The 15,509-nt window shown below is 52.4% G+C and overlaps 1 protein-coding gene across 2 annotated transcripts in view; it reads left to right on the top strand.

Moving 5' to 3' along the window:
- The window catches only part of FUBP3 (far upstream element binding protein 3), a 52,384-nt gene extending 38,504 nt beyond the window's left edge, over nucleotides 1–13,880 (top strand). For both annotated transcript variants that reach the window (XM_045563740.1, XM_045563739.1), the window contains exons 12-19: nucleotides 1,654–1,795; nucleotides 5,831–5,991; nucleotides 6,739–6,812; nucleotides 7,152–7,232; nucleotides 7,415–7,491; nucleotides 10,110–10,181; nucleotides 11,488–11,615; nucleotides 12,539–13,880. In XM_045563740.1, the coding sequence (XP_045419696.1) occupies nucleotides 1,654–1,795; nucleotides 5,831–5,991; nucleotides 6,739–6,812; nucleotides 7,152–7,232; nucleotides 7,415–7,491; nucleotides 10,110–10,181; nucleotides 11,488–11,615; nucleotides 12,539–12,547 (744 nt within the window). In that variant the 3' untranslated portion in view covers nucleotides 12,548–13,880. The remainder of the gene's footprint in view (nucleotides 1–1,653; nucleotides 1,796–5,830; nucleotides 5,992–6,738; nucleotides 6,813–7,151; nucleotides 7,233–7,414; nucleotides 7,492–10,109; nucleotides 10,182–11,487; nucleotides 11,616–12,538) is intronic.
- The last annotated feature ends 1,629 nt before the right edge of the window (nucleotides 13,881–15,509 follow it).

Below are 15,509 nucleotides of genomic sequence, written 5' to 3'. Positions count from 1 at the left end.
CCTTTTGAGCACCAAAACTTCCACTTGCCCCATTGTGACTTGCCTTGGGGAGCCTCTGTAACTGATGGTGGATTGGCAATGTCCTCTGAGTATGTGGCACTGAGAAAAACTTGAGAATAAGCAGAGCTGAAGAATAGAAGCGCTAGATGGGAAATTGTAGTCCCAGCTCTGCCACTAGCCATGTGACCTTGGACAAGCCTCCAGACTTCTCTGGGCCCAGTTTTCTCAGCAGCACACTGAGGGGTTTGCACCAGGACGTGTTCCCCACGTGATCCCCAAAGAGCCATCTGGGGGTACTTGCTAAGATTACAGATTTGTAGGCCCCCACCCCAGATGTACTGAATCAGAATATCCACTGGAAGATCTTGGGTTTTAACTAGAGTCTCAGGCAATTCTTAGGATTGTATAAGTTCGGAAAAGCCACTAAATGATTTCTGACATCATTTTTTATAGTAAGAGTTTATGAACCTTGTGCTGCAGAGGCTCTAAGATGTTTGGGAGAGAGCCTTGCCCGCAAGATCCATAGAAAGTTGGCCAGATGCGCACGTGTGTTTGTGTGTTTTGACATAAATCCCTAAAATTGCCTTGTTTACTTGTCAGTTGTCTCTCATAAAAGCAGAGTGTAGGGAAAAGGCACTTCAATTATCTCAGCTTTCTGCCGGTTCAGATTCTGGGTAAATGTTCAGTTTGCTCTTAATCGACAGGAGGTGGTTTTGACAAACATTTCTTTACTGTGTTGAAAACCTGTTCAGCTCATCCCTTCCATGAAATATCTCTTGGCTGGACCAAGTTTGCCCTCAAGATTTAAAAGATTTTAAATACTGGAGCTCTAAAGTGACTCAGAGGTCAGAGGCTGGAATGAGATTTGTTACCCTCTGAATGGAAGGAATCTCCCTCTTTTAGGTGTGAGATTTAGGCTTTACTGTGTGCTGGGTGACCAGGGTGAGAAAGTTGCAGAGACTTCTCTGGCCCCTGACCACGGATGGCAGCACCTGGCTGTTCCCCCTCTGTCCCTCCCCTCAGAAGCATCCCTGAGTGATCACTCTTGAACATAATTCTGCCTTTTCTTGGGGGCAGGACAACCAGTTTTTCTTACAGTCCTTTTTGCTTGTGGGAGTGCCAGGTATGGTGACTCAGAGCAGTGACTGGATTGGTCTTCCCTGCAGCCTGGTTGAGGAGGGGCAGGCACATTGTCACGTCTGTCACTTTCAAGTGCCCAGCGCTTATTAGTACCTCACATCTGGCTTCCAATAGGCCCAGCATATGTCAGCCACAGGAAAGAGCAGCCTTAGCTTCAAGGAAAAAAACAACTCTTGATACCTGTAGATTAGGGCCCAGCAATTAAAACTCCAAGTAAAGGGCCTTTGGGCTTCAAATCTGGGGTTTATATCTGACTGCCTGTTTTAGTTGGGTATATTTGTACCGTTTATGTAACCACATGGATTTATCTGCACACAGCCTCCTCAAATGCACCTGTGATTGTGTTAAATCTGGTTTGAAAGAGTGCTTCATAATCTGAAGTATGGAACGGTGCTAGGTTCTAATGTGTGGCATCAATTACATCCTGTCACTTAACCTGCTCCCTGGAAAAGATGAGGAGTGGTGCTGGCAGCAGTGGCAGAGATCATCACTAGGGCCTTGCTTTCTTCCCAGGAAAGAGATGGTTTCGGAGGCCTGGCAGTAGCCAGAGGAAGAGGCCGCAGTCGTGGTGACTGGAGCGTGGGAACCCCTGGTGGCGTCCAGGAGATAACATACACGGTGCCTGCAGATAAGTGTGGCCTCGTCATAGGCAAAGGTAAGAGGCAGCTGCTGGGGCTTCACATCCCCCTCCAGCTGTTGTGCCTGAGGGAAGGCAGGTCCCGTAGACCTCTGGAGCATGAGGTGAAGTCTCCTTGCTGCAGCTGCCTGGGGCTGCCAAGGCTGGCACCGGCTGCCGTCTGCTGAACCCTGCTTTGCGTGGGTCTTCTCTGAGCTTGCTGGTGGCCTGTTGTGGGTGGGGGAAAGCGAATTTTTCATTATTGAATATGAATAGACGAGAAGTAAGACCCACGGCCTATAGAAGCAGCTCAGATTATTGAAAGGATGCCCCGAGCAAGGTGGGGGCCTCTGAACCTCTGTAGAGTGACTGACTAGTCATTAACTCACCTCCAGGGATCTAAGGGGACAGTTAAGATCGAGTCCTCAGTAAAGGTGCTTTCTGACCGTGTGTCCCTCTTTCCCTCACTGGCTTTGGGTATTTGGTCTTTATTGACACAACATGTGAGAATGGTTTTTATCCTTTCAGCACATTTATCATAAGTAACAGACACCCTGTGGAGGGAAATAAAAATTGATTTGTTAGTTGTTTCTAGGCATTTTAGAGAACATCAGGTAGAAACTCTCATTAATGGCTAATGTAGCTCCTTCCCGTCGTTCAGCGAGAAACGAGAGAGAGAATGGGCAGGTTCCTGGGCCATCGGTGCTGGACCATCTCTGCTGGCCTTGGAACCAAGGAAGGCCGCTGAGAGCAGGGGCATGGCTTTGAGGCCCTTCCCCCAGCGGGGCAGCGGGCTTAGCTTCCAGGGGGCTCTGAGGCATCCCTCACTGCCAGCGGCAGATTCCCATTTGTCTTCGGGTTTTGTATTTGCCTTCATTATGTATTCAACAGCATATGGAGGAAATAAATAGTCTTCTCCCCAGAGTTTCTCAAATTTCTTTGATCACCAAATACCTCTTCGCTGTTTGATCGCAGCTCACATTGCAGGGAGCACGACTTGGGAGTGTCCTCACCCCAAAGCGCAGGAACTGGGGTGGGTGGGAATCCCTCCTCATCTCTGGTTCACCTCCTGGGAGCTGCGCTCGTCCCTGCTTGTGGCCAGTGTGGGTTTCACGCTCTTTCAGAGTGTTTATCTCCTGTATCCATGTTGTCTTTTAGATTATTAACCACTCAGGGGTGGTAGGAACACGGGTTTGTTTTAAGTTTCTGGAGGGATGTACCTGTTGTCGCGTGCCGCACCCAGCCCACCCATCTGACTGCAGGAGACTGAATCCAGTTGGCACCTGTAGGTTGAGGACTAGGCTAGGTTTCTTGGCCTTTTGAACACTATTTTGTCAACAAGGTTTTCATTTGCATGTGTGTCTCTTCCAGCCCTGACCCAACCTCACTGTCCTCACTGTGGCAGGTCCTTGTGGCTCAGCCTGATGCTCACAGAACAGCTCCTTGTAACTTGCCCTCCACAGAGTCATCCTGAGTGGACTCCTAGAGGACAGTCACAAGAAAACAAAGCAGCAACTGCTGCTTATCCCCGTGTTCAAATAGCAGCCTGAGGAAGCCCAGTAAACATTTCACTGGACATGGGGAGGGTCTTTCTGTGTCACCCCCCCTTCCACACACACCCTCGGGGCCGGTGTGAGGCATGTCTCTCCCTTGGGCCTGGCGCCTGGGTGAGGAGAGGACCCCACACAGCCAGGCCCTGCTGTCCCCAGCTCCAGCCCTGGACAGACACAGGCCTCCCCGGGCCCCTGCCAGATTTCCATGATAAACACAGCAGCACTGGCAGATAGCGAGGCCGGCCTGCTCTTGTCAGCCAGGCCTTTTAGGCTGTTTGATTAATTGCTTTACGATTTCACGTCCAGCCGGGGGTGGCTGGTGGGTCGCTTCTGCCCCCCGTCAGGTGGAAGAATGGAACGGGCTGCTAAATGAGTCTATAGACAGCCACCATGTGCCAAGCTGTTGACCTCATTTTGAAGGAAGATGAACTTAAATTAACTCCTTCCGGCCCCGTGCAGTTTTGTGGCGCTTCCTCACCTTATTAGCATGCTCCCAGGCCCTGGCCAAGGCTCTCTGGGGCTGCTGGTCCCTGGCCCGATGGGGAGGGCTGGAGGCCTGGCTGGCTGGCCTCTCACACTCCGGCCTCCAGACCAAGTGGTGTCTTGGTAGCGGCTGGCAAGATCCCTGAGGTCCTGGGTGGGCCTGTGGAAACGGCCTCCACACTCTTTTCTCTTCACTGCTCCCCAAAAACCCTTGCCTAGGAGCCAAGCTGCTTGCTTTTTAGGTCTGAAGAAGATGGAATCCATGACCTCTGAGTGAAGGCCTGGGGAAAGGTCCAGCAGGGGCGTGGGCCTGCCTGGAGGCCAGACAGAGCTGCGCGCACTGGCCATGCGTCCCCGAGACAACGAGACAAGTAGGCCTGGCTGGCTTAGAAGACGCTAGGGCTGCTTTTCTGAAGCTCTACGAGCACTTTAAGAAAGTCATAAACACAAGATTACCTTGTTGGGATTTTCTGCCACCCTAAACTTAACTGACCTCCTCCCTGAGCAGACGTTTACCTAAAGCCTTATCCACACGCCATCAGTTTCCTGGCGTCCTTCCGGCAGCGTGAGGGCTGCTCCTGCCGTCCCCGGGAAGGACCGCCAGCCTGAGGCTCCATGTTTGTGATGCTGGGGAGTCCTGTCAGGACGCAGCTTGCATCTGCCCTTAGTGTCGCCTCCCTGTGTGCTTGATGGGTTGTTCAGACGTGGCTTTCCAACAGCAGAGTGGAAGGAAGGCTGGAGTGTTTGGAGAATTGTAGACTGTCGCAGTGAAATGGCACCTGTCACTTGGGGTCTGTTCTGGCTGTGGCCAGGGTGCTGCCCTGATTTTCACCAGATACAGATTGTCTTTTCCCGGTTTTGCAGAACTCTGCGCCGTAAAGTTTTCCTTGTGTTCTGGCTCCTTTTAACCACACCTCCCCATGCCCCCCCCACCCCACTTGAGCAGAGCAGATCTGTTCTGTGAGTTCTGTGGAATTTCAAAAGAAGAATCCAACCATTGTTACACTGGTGAGCCTTCTGTTATGCAGATTTCATTAAGAGACTGGGACTCTCACAGGTTTTTCAAAGAGTTCAACTAAATTTTCATTAGCTCCTCTCCACCCAGGCCTCTGTGACCCCTATGCTTGGACTGCCTCTGTCTAGACCCATCCCCACCACGGAGGAGGCGGGGACTTGAGGAGTGACAGGATGAGATATTAAAGGCCCAAGTGGGGTCCAGGCATTGTTGGGGGCTGTGGCCATGCCTTTGACTTTTTTTTTTTTTTTTTTTGGAATGATAATGCTTTTATTACCAGAATGTATGAAACACTGATCCTTTTATAATTCTGCAATATTGCCTCAGACTCTCGCAAAGTTTTCAAATTTATATTTTAGATTTCTATAACATTGATTTAAAATAAATGTGACTTTGTTGCTGTTGTTCATAATCAAATGTTTAGTTTTAGTGGTTCTGAGCTAATAAAAAGAAACGAATGACTATGTTTGGGCCTGAGATAAATGTGGTAAAGAAAGAACCCAGAACACTCATCAGTGCACTCAAACCATATTCCATCAAAACAGACCTGCTGAATAAGTAATTGGAGGGAGGGAGGCAGGCAGCGTAGTGCCGCATGCTCAGGCTGAAGGCCCCGCTGTGCCATGGAGGGGCCATTGGATCGCCATTCTTGCGCTGAGAAGGGTACAGTGCCTCTCCCTGGCTGGGGTGGGAGGACTGCAGGCGGCCTCCCAGGGGTGAACTCTGTTGTATGTAGACAGCAGGCCTCGGCCCCTGCCTCGTTACTGGGCCACTTGGGGCCTCTACATGCAGGTGCCAAGTGGTGTCTGTGGCCTTAGCCTGACTCCAAACAGCTGATTTTGCAAATAGAGAGCACTGCATCTTGTTAGAACCACTTAAAAGTAAATAGAAAGTACTCTACTGTCAGGGCAAAGGCTAATGTGCGGGAAATACCCTTTTACCCTCTTCAGAAGGAAGGACTGCAAAGCCTCAGGGTGGCCACAGTTGCCATTCATTCTCCTGTCTCCCCTCTTCTGCCTGCAGGGGGTGAGAACATCAAAAGCATAAATCAGCAATCGGGAGCACACGTGGAGCTTCAGCGGAACCCCCCGCCCAACACCGACCCCAGCCTGCGGATGTTCACCATCAGGGGCGTTCCTCAGCAGATCGAGGTGGCCAGGCATCTCATAGATGAGAAAGTTGGTGTACGTACCAGGTCCTTTCCTACCCAGCTTGATAATAGCTGGCTTTTCTTTTGGATGTCCAAGGTACCTGTTTTTCCCCAGAACCTTGTGCTTCCTGTGCCTTTGGGTCCACACATCACGTGAGGGCAGCCCCCTCCCACTTTGCCAAGGGGAAGGTTGGAGACCCAGGGAATGCCAGGAGCGGTGAAGGAAGCCGTGGGCAGAACCCCCCACAGCCACCACAGCCCAGTCCCCAGAGCCCTGTCCCCTGCAGGCTTAGATGAGCACTGAGGCAGCCTCCCCCGGCGCTGCCCCTGGACTCAGCTGGCATTGCCTGGCGGCCAGCCCCGCAGGCAGTTTTCATTGACTCTGGCTTTAGTTTCAGGCACCTCAAAGCAGATAAAGAAAGGGAATGTTGATGGAGGACAGATGGGCCACTGCTCACCTCATTGGGGACGTAGAATGGCAGAGAGAGCCTTGGGCCAGCCTAAGTTGACGGGAGAGTCGAGCAGGTTGGTCCCTACCCTCAGCGTGACATGCCAGGGCAATTGTGGTGGTGCCAGTATCGGCTGTGTGTGGTATTGGTCACTCGAAGCCATTTCTGCAAGTGAAGGCCACTGGGGAAGGAAGGCTAGTGTGAGTGCTGTAGGTGTCTCTATTTCACTCGACTCCGTCTGCTCAGAAGCTGGGGTTTGCCTTGGGGCGGGCCTGGGCAGAGGGCAGAGGTGCAGCCAACAGGAGGTGAGAGCTTCCTCTGTGCCACCACAGGGGACCAGTCTTGGAGCACCTGGAGCCTTTGGACAGAGTCCCTTCAGCCAGCCACCTGCCGCACCTCATCAAAAGTGAGTCTTTTGCCACCAATCTTGCTTGGGCAAATCCGGCTGCTCCCCAGAGGGCCTCCTTTCCTCCTATTCCGCCGTTGCTAGGGTGTGCTGGCCACGGCCTGAAGTTCTAGGGTGTGGGTAGGACTCACTGACTTGCCTCTCCCCAGTCGTCCCTCTGGCCAGTCCACCGCTCGCTGACCAGAGATGGGGCGAGAGCCTCCCCGGAGGGCAGAGGGCGTCCCGGTCACTGCCAGTGTCCCCAAGGGGAGCTTGCCACCCCGGGCGGGAGAGCAACTTTGCAGAGCCTGTGTGGTGTGGGGACTCAGCGGCTGTCTTCATGGCTTTCCCTCGCCACAGCACCTTTCCCTCGAGGAGCTCAGGCTGCTTCCCAAACATGGCTGCTAAAGTGAATGGGAACCCCCACAGCACCCCTGTGAGGTAGGTGACCTGCCTTACTCCGGCCAGGGGCAGACAGCACTAGGGCCGTCGCTCGCGTGCTGCCCACACGAGGGGCCAGGGGCCCTGGTGCTTGGTTGGGGGTGAGGGAGGTAAGCGGTGAAAAGAGGGACAAGGGGGGACATGGCCCACACTGGAATGAGTGACTCTTCTGTCATCCACAGTGGTCCTCCAGCCTTTTTGACCCAGGGCTGGGGCAGCACCTACCAGGCGTGGCAGCAGCCCACACAGCAGGTCCCAAGTAAGTGACCGTGGGGCGAGGGGGGTGTGCACGCCCTCCAGAAAGGCTGTGGCCAAAGTCTGGGGCTCGCGGAGGCCGTGGAGCTGGTCATTCCAGCGCTTGGCCACCAGGCCCAGGGTGCCCTTCCCAGAGAGGTCAGGGAGCCTCCTGGGACACTGGGAGCCACCAGCAGACCTGTACCACGGGACATGCAAGCACAGGGAGGGCTTCCGAAGGGGATGGCTCCAGTCCTCTGGGGTGGGGACGTGGGGTTGGCACTGTCTTGGCCCACCTGTCCTTCTCAGAGCTGTGGGCTTCTGCACTTTTGTACCCCACAAGCAGGTGGGCCGTGGGTGAGGTTTGCATGGAGCCTCTCCTGCCCCCTCCCTCCCTCCCCACTCTGAGGGCCACCAGCTCCTGGCCTGGAGCTCTGCGTCCGGGGACCCTACCCATTCCCTCAGCCTCAGGTGACCATCTTCCTCTCATCTCTCCAGCATCTTAGCAAGGTGTGCTCTCTCTCCTGAACTTTCCAGAGAGCAAACAGTAGAGAATCACTTCTGCCGAGTGCCCCTCCCCAGGGAAACTGGTTTTGAAGGAGAAGGTCCCAGGTGGAGTCAGACCCGCTGCCCACTCCACCCAAGTCGTGCCAGCAGTCCTTCTTGGCTTTTGTCGTGGCGTGGCCCATCGTGCCCAGCCTTCGCAAAACAAAACCAAGCCCTTGCCTGAGTGAAATTCAGATTCTTTTAACCCATCTGAAGTTTCCATCTGTGTGTGTCGTGGCCTCACTTGCAAGGGGCAACGCCTGCTCTCTGGGGTTCTGCTGCCCGTCCCTTGGGCAGTCTGGAGGCCAGCGCTGTGTGGCCTTAGGCACCACCACCGCCTTCCTTTCCTGGGGCTCCACTTTGGTCACACGTAAAATGAAGGGTTTGGATTTGATCTCGAAAGAACTTTTGCAAGCTCTGAAATTGTATGGTTGTGGTTTTTTCCCTTTTTCCCCCTAATGTTTTATTATGAAACATCTCAAACGCTGTAGAGGACTCCACAGGGAACACCAGCACACCATCCAGATCCCATGTCCCTGGTTCACTGTGCTTGTTTGTCTTGAAACCTGGTCATGTTTTCTTCTCTCCACTTCTGATGCTCCTTGTCAACTCCATCTCCTCCCCTCGCAGTGGGAGGCGGTCCCACGGTGCCAGGGGCATTGGGGCACAAGGTATCGTATTCACATTTTGCCCCCATTGTGCCAGGACGCAGGGCCTATGGGAAGCCCTACACCTTGGAGATGTTGAGGCCTGAGAAGGGACATGTCCTTCCCCTGCAGGGGAAACGGCCCCTGGGGCGTGGTTTGCAGAGGCGCCCCTGCCTGCTTCAGGTGGGCCAGGCAGACCTACAAGGGTGGAGGCCTCTGGGATGAGTAAAAGAAAAAAAGGAAAACACAAGGAAGGCCTGGTTTTTTTGCCGCTGTTTGAGAACCTTCATCTCATGTTGTTGAGCTTTGCTTATTTTGTTTTTTTGGTTGGGGTTTTTTTGTTTTTGGTTTTGTTTTTGTTTTTGAGACAGGTTCTCCCTCTGCCACCCAGGCTAGAGTGCAGTGGCTCAATCATAGCTCACGGCAACCTCAAATTCCTGGGCTCAAGCTGTCCTACCTCTGCCTCCCAAGTAGCTGGAACTACCCGCTACTTGCACCACCACACCTAGCTTATTTTTTTTTAATTGTTATTTTTTTGTAGAGACAGAGTCTCACTACGTTGCCCGGGCTGGTCTTGAACTCCTGGCCTCAAGCGATCTTCCCTCCTTGGCCTCCCAAAGTGCTGAGGTTACAGGTGTGAGCCACTGCCACCAGTCTGTTTGTTTCTTCAGGGGATTTGGGAATTGAGAATTGGTTTTGGCCAGTGAGATCTTGCTGGGAAGCAGTCCTGCTTGCCCACTCCTTCATGTCTGAGGAAGTTTTTGCTGCCTGCGTTCCTCCTCCCGTCTCTGTTGTCCTGTCCCTGTTGGGGGAAGAGCGGGGCATCTTCTCCCTTCTCTCCAGCCCCTTTCTCACTTCTTCCCGTGCTCCTCCGCGGTTGCAGGGATCTGACTAGCAGAGGACACCTTCTGCTGTGAGTTTAGGGGCTCATCCTGCCTGCTGCAAACTGTGACTCTGACAGCGGAAGAGACGTTGAAGGGGTCTTTGTGGGCCGTGGCAGGTGGACACTTGAGCTAGCCCTGACCTCACAGAAAGGAAGGTCCTGATGTGTTGTTGTGGTCAGGTCCTTTAACCCTCTCTTGCCCTCCCCCCGGGCAGGGCACTGCTGCTCCATTCCGCTGACTCCAGTCCACTGCCAGCGTGGGAGAGCATGCACCCCAGATTCTGCACATGAGGAAGGGGCTGAAACAACCCCACACACTGTTTCCCTCTTCTCCCACCCCGGAAAGGCCTGAGGCTAGATGGAGATCAGGTGCCACTGTGGCCGTCGGCCCCTCCACTATGGGTTCCCTACGCCTCCCACGGCCAGCCAGCTGCCGCCTTCCGGGGCTTGTGGAGCCTGTGCGCCAGGAGTGAGCGCAGAGCAGGGCCTGCAGCTGGCGAGCTGGGGGCCGAGGTGCTGAGGTGAGGAAGCCGGGCAGGCCTGACTGCTTTTGTGTTCCCTGCACAGGCCAGCAGAGCCAGCCGCAGAGCAGCCAGCCCGACTACAGCAAGGCCTGGGAAGACTATTACAAAAAACAGAGTGAGTGCGATGGCCTTCTTGACAAGCAGGTCCCCAGTGACAGAGTCCCCTCGAGCCTGGAGGCTTAATTGTCCATGCTTGCTGTCATCTTTTTTTCCTTTAATGCCTTCCCCAAGTGCGTTGACCTCAATACTTGCTTTGTCCGCCGCTTCCGTGCCTGCCTGCCTGTCTGTCTGTCTCTGTCGGAGGAGCCTGGGCGTAGTCAGTGGCTGCGGTGCTGCATTTCTGCCTGGCAGAGGCCTGCTGTCCCCTCCTCTTCTCTGGTCTCCCCCTGCTGGACTCAGAGGACCTAGAGGTGGGAGTGGCACCTGGAAGTGCACGCTCATGCCCGGCCCTGGCTGTCCCCTTTGGAATGGAATGATTCTGGTTGGGTGCTGCCTGGCCCGGACACAGACCGCCAGGGTGTCCTGTTGTCTGTCTCGGTGCTGCCCAGCTCGCTGGGGCTGTTCCAGGGCAGGGGAGAGAAAAGAGATGGCAAAACTCAGGGAAGGAAGCCTAACATTGGCGCAGGTGCTGAGTTGTCAGTTTTTCTTCCTAAGCCCATTTTCTTAACTGGACCATAAATTAAACCAGTCTCTAAAAGTGGGAGAGAGGGAACCTAACAAGGAAAAAAAAAAAACAACAAAACCTGTGGTGAATGATTTAAAATTCGTACTAAACTCTATGTGCCAGAATGATTAGACCAGGGCATCTGGGTGTTGTTTAAAGGAAAGGTTCCCGTGCCTCATCTGAGGTGTTACTTGCTGGTTGGAATAGCTCAGGGCAGAGGCTACCAGAGAAACCTTCACCCTCGTGTTGGAATCATCGCTGGGGCCAAGGGTGGGGACTTTGGGGTCCCCGGCCTGTGGGGAGCCTGGTGGAAGGTCAGGCTGGGTCTGCCCGAGACCTCCCAAATCCAGGTCCCAGACACGCCAGCCTGTGTTTCAAGCTCCTCACGGGGTCTGGGCACCAACACGGGCACCCAGACTAAGCCCTTCCCTTCCTACCCAGCCCTGCCAGCATCCGGCACCGGGGGCTGATGGGGCAGGCGGACAGGTGCAGAGAATGTGCTCTGAGAGAAGACGGATGCCAAGGTTTGCCTTCACGTGGGGCAGAGCAGGGACGGGCAACAAAAGGGCAACGGCACTTGGGCGGCACCAGACTGCACAGTGTACCACGGCGTTCCCAGGTGGTCGCCTCGCCCGTGGCCTCACCTTCCAGCTGTCCGGTGGAAAGCAGATGCCCAGGGCCTTTGGGAAGGATCCCCACACACCGCCTCAGCGCGTCCCCGCTCCCATGACCCTGTGTTTCTTCCTTCGTCAATCAGGTCACGCCGCCAGCACTGCCCCTCAGGCCAGCTCCCCGCCGGACTACACCATGGCCTGGGCGGAGTACTACAGGCAGCAGGTCGCTTTCTACGGACAGACACTAGGCCAGGCTCAGGCCCACAGCCAGGTCTGTAGCCAGCCCCCAGCCCCGTCTCCAGCCCTCTGTGTTTCCTGACCCCAGGCTGGAAGCGCTGGGCTGAGGAGGGCCCAGTCCTCGCAGTCTGTGAGCGCCCAGCCGTAGCCCTGACTCCCCTCCTTGCTCCAGGGCGAGGGTTTGGGCCAAGTGGGCGGAGAGTCGGTTATGCAGCCCTTCATAGAGAAGTGCCTGATTTCCCTCAAATCTAGGTCCCAGACCTCAGTGCTCAGAAGTAGTCCTTCTTCCCCTGGGCCTCAGTTTCTCTCACTGTAAATGAGAAGCTTAGAAGAGAGCAAGTCTGGCACCTCAAGTAGGGACTGTGGGGGGCACATGCAGCTGCTGTTCCAGTGAGGGCAGAGTGGCCAGGCTGGGCAGCAAGAGGTGCGTCTCGGCCCCTGCAGGCAGGGCGGGGCAGATTGCCAGCTCCCTTGTCCTGCACAGAAACCTGGAGGGCTTGTCCAGAAGCCAAAGTGGATTCTTATTAAAGAAGGGAGGAGGGCCAAATGTTCCCACGGAGCATATTTCAGGTGACCTGATGCCAGTCAGGTCCCTGTGGATAACGTGCCAGTTACCTCCCGCCCTGGACTCACAAGCTGATTGGGCATCTCATTGCCAAATTGTTGTCTGGGCCTGGGGAACCGTGTCAGGGCTGGTGGTAACCGAGAAGTCCCGCTCTCGTGCTGCCTTACCCTGCCCAGAGTCCCCAGGGGGCAGAGAAGCCTGGGACCACCTCTTCAAGAGAGGTTTTGTCCCAGCTAGATCCCGTGACCGTGAGGCCTGGTGGCGCTGCTTAGACATCTGTGTGTTGGCGCCTGTTGAGGAGCCAGAGGGGAGAGGGTGACCTGTCACCTCCCCACCGACACATGGATTTGAGAATTTGTCACCAGTCTAACTCCTTCCCCTTCCTCCCACAGGAGCAGTAGAACAACGTGCTCTCAGCTGGTCTCTCCTTTCGAAATCATTGTGAAAGAAAACCTATTTGTAACAGGTTTTTAGATTTGCAAACCTTTTGATGAAGAACCTTTATTTTGTTCTGTGAAACACTATATTTAGATTAACAGAATTTTTCTAAAAATCGGGGAAATTAGTTACTAAAAATTGCTGATCATTTTTGTTTCATTATTTTTGTTTGTTACTTCACTTGTGTAAGCTCTGGGATTCTTTTTGGAGCAATACCTGCAAATTCAGGCACCAGAATGTGCCTCAGAGCAGTGACATTTCAACATGGCGTTTTTTGTTTCGTTTCGTTTTGTGTCCTTTTTATTTGCAGTTTTTTCTGTTGCAACAGAAAGTGGCTTGGAAGTCTTAGGTAGTATGTAACAAATTCTTTTTTAAAATTTTTAAACAGTATTTAAGTATTCTTAAATGTGTAAATTCATTAAATGTTTTACTTCTAATTTCTTGTATCTTGGCTGTCTGGTTTTATTGCATTTTTTAAAAAACTGAACTATTATGTTTTGTAATTAATTATGTGAATTCTGAATTGAGACAGATAATTGTATTGCTGTCCAACAGGGATTGGGAGGGGGCATTTTACAGGGTTTGTATAATTTCTAGAGTTCTAAAGGGGTAATATAAAAATGTGTTCATGTGTTTAGCATACGTTTTTTTCATGTCTCCATTACCAGTTGCAATTGTGTATCTAAGACCTCCAAGCTTGTTTTAAAAACAAAACAAAAAACCTTTCTCTATTCTCTCAGAAATATAAATACTGTTATTTTTAATATTAAGAAATTCAATATAACTTTTAACAAACACTGTGGAACATTAAACCGTATAAAAATGTAGTAACTATTTTTTAATTCCAAGGTGTTTTTTTTGCTTTTTTCTTTTAAATATTTTCTTAATATTTGTCAAATTAACTAGATGAATAAATAAATCTAGTATTAACCACAGTATGAATTAAATAATTTTGATTTAATAAAAGGGATAATATGGTTTTCAATGTTTACTGTAGTGTATCTTGTACAGATAACGTGTATTTTTAAAGGAAAAAACGGAATTGAAGCTATTTTTTTCTTGCATTTTTAATTGACCTGAGGGACATTCCGTTTAAAATGTACTGAAGTTATAATTCCTGTTTTTCGCTCTGTATTTTTCTTATAATGCTTGAGATGTCTAACTATTAAAAAAGGCAATTGGAAAATGTTATGCATGTTGTTTTTAAAAAAGTGTTCTTTTTATTTGACTGACAATTCATTTTACACTCTATATAATAAAATTTCCACAAGACGTCTTGTGGGCGGAGTATTGTCAGCCTGTGTGCCTTCCATTCGCTTGTCCTTCCCCCACCCCCGCCGCTGGCCCGAACCGGGAAGAGGAGGGAAGAGGGTTCTTCCCCGATGGTCTCCACTAGCCGGCCCGACTTAGGTGGTGCGCAGCCTAGATGTCTAGCTACTTCGTTAAACTAATTTTATTTTAATGGCATTGTATAATTCGGCAGCTTGACTTGAGAGCTTTGGTTACGCTCAGCCCCATTTTCCTGACACATCCAAGCATCTCTAAGTGGTGGTGACACCAAGAAGTCAGTCAGTGGAGTTTCTCTCACTGTCATCCATAAGCTGAGCTGGAAGATTCACTGGAGGGTGTGCGAGGAATCAGCCCCCTTTCCCCGCACCCCCTTCCCCACCCCTGTCCCCTCCCGGCCCATGCACATTCACTCGCCTGAGAAATCAGGTCACTGATGAAGGCTTGGTAGGGTTTCCCCGGCTGCTGCTGCCTGTCACCCTCTCCCCCCTGGCCTCTGCTCACCTGTGGCTCTGGCGGTACCTACTCTTTCGAAGCCCCATGCCCCTGGTGGGCCCTGGGTCTGTGAGAGCTGCGAAGTGCCAGCACATGTGCTTGTTTTGTGTTGGCATTTTCATTCCAGAAACAAAGGAGGTGTCCTTCCCCATAGGGCTGTCATAGAGGGTCCTGTGGGTCAGGACACGTGGCAACTGTGGGACATTAAGGAAGAAAGGTTGGCCCTCGACTTCTGTTTTTGGTCCTCCTTCCTTTCCCGCTGGTTGGGGCAACTGGCTTTGGACATGGTTGTCTGCTGGCACTGAGTGTGCCAGCCCCACCTTTGCCCTTCCGCGGGAGTCGTGTCTCAGTTTAGGCACAGGGTCCTGCGGAGGTCCCGGTTGGAGCCCCCATGGGGCTCGCACCGGCCTGCGCCTTTGCAGTCCCGGCCTCCGTCTTTTCTCTACCCGGGCTTGGAGAGGAGGGGAAAGCATCTGTGGCAGCTCCTTTAGGCTGAAAAGGGGTGTGGAGAACAGCCCATCTGCGGCCATTGCAGGCCTGTTGAGAGCCGGAAGACAAAAAGGAGATGTGGCATCTTTAACTACACCTCTAGAGAATCGAGTTTGACGTTGAGAAATTGAATAGTGAAAGGCACTTGGAAAGAAGGGGGAGGGGCCGGCGGGAGGGAGGGCGTAGGGCCGATGACGGTAATGGGACTTCGGAGAGGGCATTACAGAGAAGACTTCCTTCTAATTCATCTTCCAAGCTCTGTGCCAAAACAGCATTTGGCATGGTTCACAGGGAGTGATTGTGTGATAATGAACCCTAAGGTGTCCCTTAATTGAAGACTGAGCATTGCGGTTTGTGCCAAGAGTCATAAATGGTGCAGGCTTGCGGGAGGATGCATTTTCTTAAATGTATCGGTAAGTACAGATTAGCGCTTGTCCCCAGTGAAATGCCCATACTATAAATTATGGAAATCTCTCTTTCTTTCTCTCTGATGCAATCTTTTATTGGGGGGAGGGGGTGCAGTGCAGCAAGAGGCGGGGGCGGGGGGGAAAGTTTGCAAGCATATGAAATTTGGCCTCTCATTAACATGGCGCCCACGGAAGATGGTTTTCATCAGCAGTCTGGTGTCCTGGAAGGCTAAAGTGCTTGAAATGT

Source organism: Lemur catta, chromosome 10 (assembly GCF_020740605.2).
Source record: "Lemur catta isolate mLemCat1 chromosome 10, mLemCat1.pri, whole genome shotgun sequence".
NCBI lineage: Eukaryota > Metazoa > Chordata > Mammalia > Primates > Lemuridae > Lemur > Lemur catta.
Note: the sequence above shows the minus strand (reverse complement) of the source record. Positions and strands in the feature narration are given on the sequence as shown.